Consider the following 3,223-nt stretch of genomic DNA (forward strand, 5'->3'; position numbering starts at 1 on the left):
AAAAAAAAAAAAAAAAAAAAAAAAAAAAAAACCCAGAGGGCAGAGGTTGCAGTGAGCTGACATTGCGCCACTTCACTGCAGCCTAGGTAAGAGTGAAACTCCATCTCAAAAAAATAATGAAATAAAACCAGGACTTCAGACATCATCAGGATGTCCTGGCTTCACTTCTCATCCCTGCCTTTCTCAGCTTCATTCTCTGTGGCCAGCATCTTTCCTAAGGCTGGGACTGACCCCGTAAACTCCCAGTTTCCATCTTAAGAGGCTCAAAAGCAAACATCAGCTCAGGTTCAGTGTCCTGAGCGCAGGTATTCTGAGTTGTCTTCCCAGTGCTCTAATGGTTTCCTCCAATCAAGAAGGCAGAAACCACTTGGAGGGTTTCAGATGGAGGGAGCTGTTGTATTTTTTGGCAGTTGAGATGGAGTCTCGCTCTGTTACCCAGGCTGGAGTGCAGTGGCGCGATCTCGGCTCACTGCAACCTCCACCTCCCTGGTTCAGGCGATTCTCCTGCCTCAGCCTCCCGAGTAGCTGGGATTACAGGCATGCGCCACCATGCCTAGCTAATTTTTGTATTTTTAGTACAGACAGGATGCTCTACCCTTCCTAACCCATAGAAGGGTGACTATCTCTTGAGTTTGTGATCTGCCCGCCTTGGCCTCCCAAAGTGCCAAGATTATGGTCATGAGCCACTGTGCCTGGCCAAAGGACTGGCTGAGACTTTATCTGAAGGGAGGGTCCTAGGTACCCCACTACCTTCTTCTTCCCCTTGTCCCTAGGAGGCCCGGGCAGTCCTGACCTTCGCCCTGGACAACGTGGAACGGAAGCTGCTCATGTCCAGCACCAAGGGGCTCTTCTCGGACGCTGAGGTACCAGCATGGGGATGAGGGCAAAAGCCAGATCTGGCCTTCCCTCCCACTGACATGCAGTCTTGTCCCAACTCTGCCCTAGATTCTGAGAGTCTTCAGGAGAGCCTCTTGCATTTCTGCTTGTAAAAAAAGAGAGTTTTCAAATTTTGTGGTCCCAGAAACCTTTGTGGAAATGTTTAAGGGAAGCCCAATTTATGGGACAGGCAAAAAGAGGTTGAGCTCAGTTTAAAGTCAGAAGATGGCCAGGCATGAGCCTGGTGGTACACACCTGTGATCTAAGCACTTTAGGAGGCCAAGGCAGGTGGATCACGAGGTCAAGAGATGGAGACCATCCTGGCCAACATGGTGAAACCCTGTCTCTCTAAAAGTTTTAAAAAGAAACTTTAGCCGGGTGTGATGGCACACGCCTGTAGTCCCAGTTACTCAGGAGGCTGAGGCAGGAGAATCGCTTGAACCCAGAAGGTGGAGGTTGCAATGAGCTGAGATTGCAGCACTACATTCTGGCCTGGAGACAGAGCAAGACTCCATCTCAAAAATAATAACAATAAATAAATAGGGCTGGGCGCAGTGGTTCACGCCTGTAATCCCAGCACTTTGGGAGGCCGAGGTGGGTGGATCATGAGGTCAGGAGATCCAGACCATCCTGGCTAACAGCGAAACCCTGTCTCTACTAAAAATACAAAAAATTAGCTGGGTGTGGTGGCATGCAGCTATAATTCCAGCTACTCGGGAGGCCGAGGCAGGAGAATCACTTGAACCCAGGAGGCAGAGGTTGCAGTGAGCCAAGATCGCGCCACTGCACTCCAGCCTGAGCAACAGTGTGAGACTCCATCCCCAAAAAAAATAAAAATAAAAAAATAAAGTTAGAAGATGAGGGCATGTGATGATCCCCCAGCTCCTAGCTCAGAGTGGTAAGCCACCAAAATTCCGGGTCTCAGGCTAAGGGACAGAAGCTTGGAAACTGCAAAAGCATGTCCAACCTAGACCTCATGAGTCTAGGAATACATGGCAGGAAAGATTGGGAGTCTCTTGATTCCGTGGCTCTTAGATTATTCGGGGTCAAGGGGCCCATGACTAAAATCCCAAGACCACTCCAATTATGTGCTTTCTCCAGTTCCCTAGCTCTGCAAAGCTGGGGCCTCTTCCAAGGTATGAGGATGCCTGATTGGTCTGAGTCCTGTTGCTGTCAGAATCTTATCCCTGAAGCCCTCACCCTCTCTTTATTTCTCCTGATCTCTAAGAAACGGCTCATGAAGTGGGAGATAATCCCTCACCACCTGCCTCATTTGGCAGCGGGGGAGTGATGGGAGGTGAAGGGGGAGGTGGTGGGTTTGGGGGCGAAGGGAGGCAGGTGGGGTCAGCGGAACCTCTTGCATCAGCCCTGTCGCGTCGTGTGTGCATGCAGGGCTCAGCCCCCAGCACCAACCAGTCTCTCCCCCGCAGCTCCAGCAGTGCCTGGCTGTGACCCAGGCGGCTTCGCAACACGTCTTCCGCTTCTACCGGGAATCGCTGCAGAGGCGTTACTCCAAGAGCTGAGACAAGCTGGGGCAGGGGGCCGCTCCCACCGCCTCCACCCACCCACCCGCTACAGCCCGAAGCAAACCAGCGGCCCAGCCTTGCCTCTTGGTCCTATGGGCTCATGTGAGCCTGCAGCCATGTCACCACAGGGGCTCCTGCAGGGAGGCTTTGGCCCCTGACAGTCCCCAGGCCTGTAGCCACAGATCCCTGCCCAACAAGGATAACATTCAAAGGAGTTCACATTTATGGAATGGATGAGTCAATAAATTAAATCATTTTAACACGTCTGTGGAGCATCCATTGTCTGCAGGCCCTGCTAGTGAGATCCCAGAGGAGCAGGGAGGTAAGCTGGTATTTGTCAGACGGTACTAAATCTATGAAAAAAATAAAACCAGCCGGGCATGGCGGTTCACACCTGTAATCCCACCACTTTGGGAGTATGAGGCCGGCAGATCATAAGGTCAGGAGTTCAAGACCAGCCTGGCCAACATAGTGAAACTCTGCCTACTAAAAATACAAAAATTAGCTGAGCGTGGTGGCAGGCGCCTGTAATCCCAGCTACTCTGGAGGCTGAGGCAGGAGAATGGTTTGAACCCGGAAGGTGGAGGTTACAGTGAGCCAAGATCGTGCCACTGCACTCCAGCCTGTGTGACAAGAGTGAGACTCCGTCCCAAAAACAACTACAATAACAAAACCCTCTTCCCCCTTCTCCAGCTCAGGTCTCAGGGAGCAAGTACCCTGGGATGCCCACGACAGCTTGTCACCCTGACTGGTCGGTCCCCTCTTGGTCTCAAGCACCCCAACCCCTTCCATCCTCCCCAACACGCACATGAATAGACTCT

General features: G+C 51.8%; 1 protein-coding gene across 7 annotated transcripts in view; it reads left to right on the top strand.

Moving 5' to 3' along the window:
• The window catches only part of EXOSC5 (exosome component 5), a 9,965-nt gene extending 7,300 nt beyond the window's left edge, over positions 1 to 2,665 (top strand). For 4 of the 7 annotated variants that reach the window (XM_032248666.1, XM_032248669.1, XM_032248670.1 and 1 more), the window contains 2 exons: positions 774 to 863; positions 2,307 to 2,665. In XM_032248666.1, the coding sequence (XP_032104557.1) occupies positions 774 to 863; positions 2,307 to 2,399 (183 nt within the window). In that variant the 3' untranslated portion in view covers positions 2,400 to 2,665. Of the gene's footprint in view, positions 1 to 773; positions 864 to 1,911; positions 2,195 to 2,268 lie in introns of those variants that run through there. The other 3 variants (XR_004260080.1, XM_032248667.1, XM_032248668.1) reach the window with 3 other exon arrangements.
• Positions 2,666 to 3,223: the final 558 nt, after the last annotated feature.

Source organism: Sapajus apella, unplaced genomic scaffold (assembly GCF_009761245.1).
Source record: "Sapajus apella isolate SASKATOON/1434 unplaced genomic scaffold, GSC_monkey_1.0 scaffold68, whole genome shotgun sequence".
Taxonomy (NCBI): Eukaryota; Metazoa; Chordata; class Mammalia; order Primates; family Cebidae; genus Sapajus; species Sapajus apella.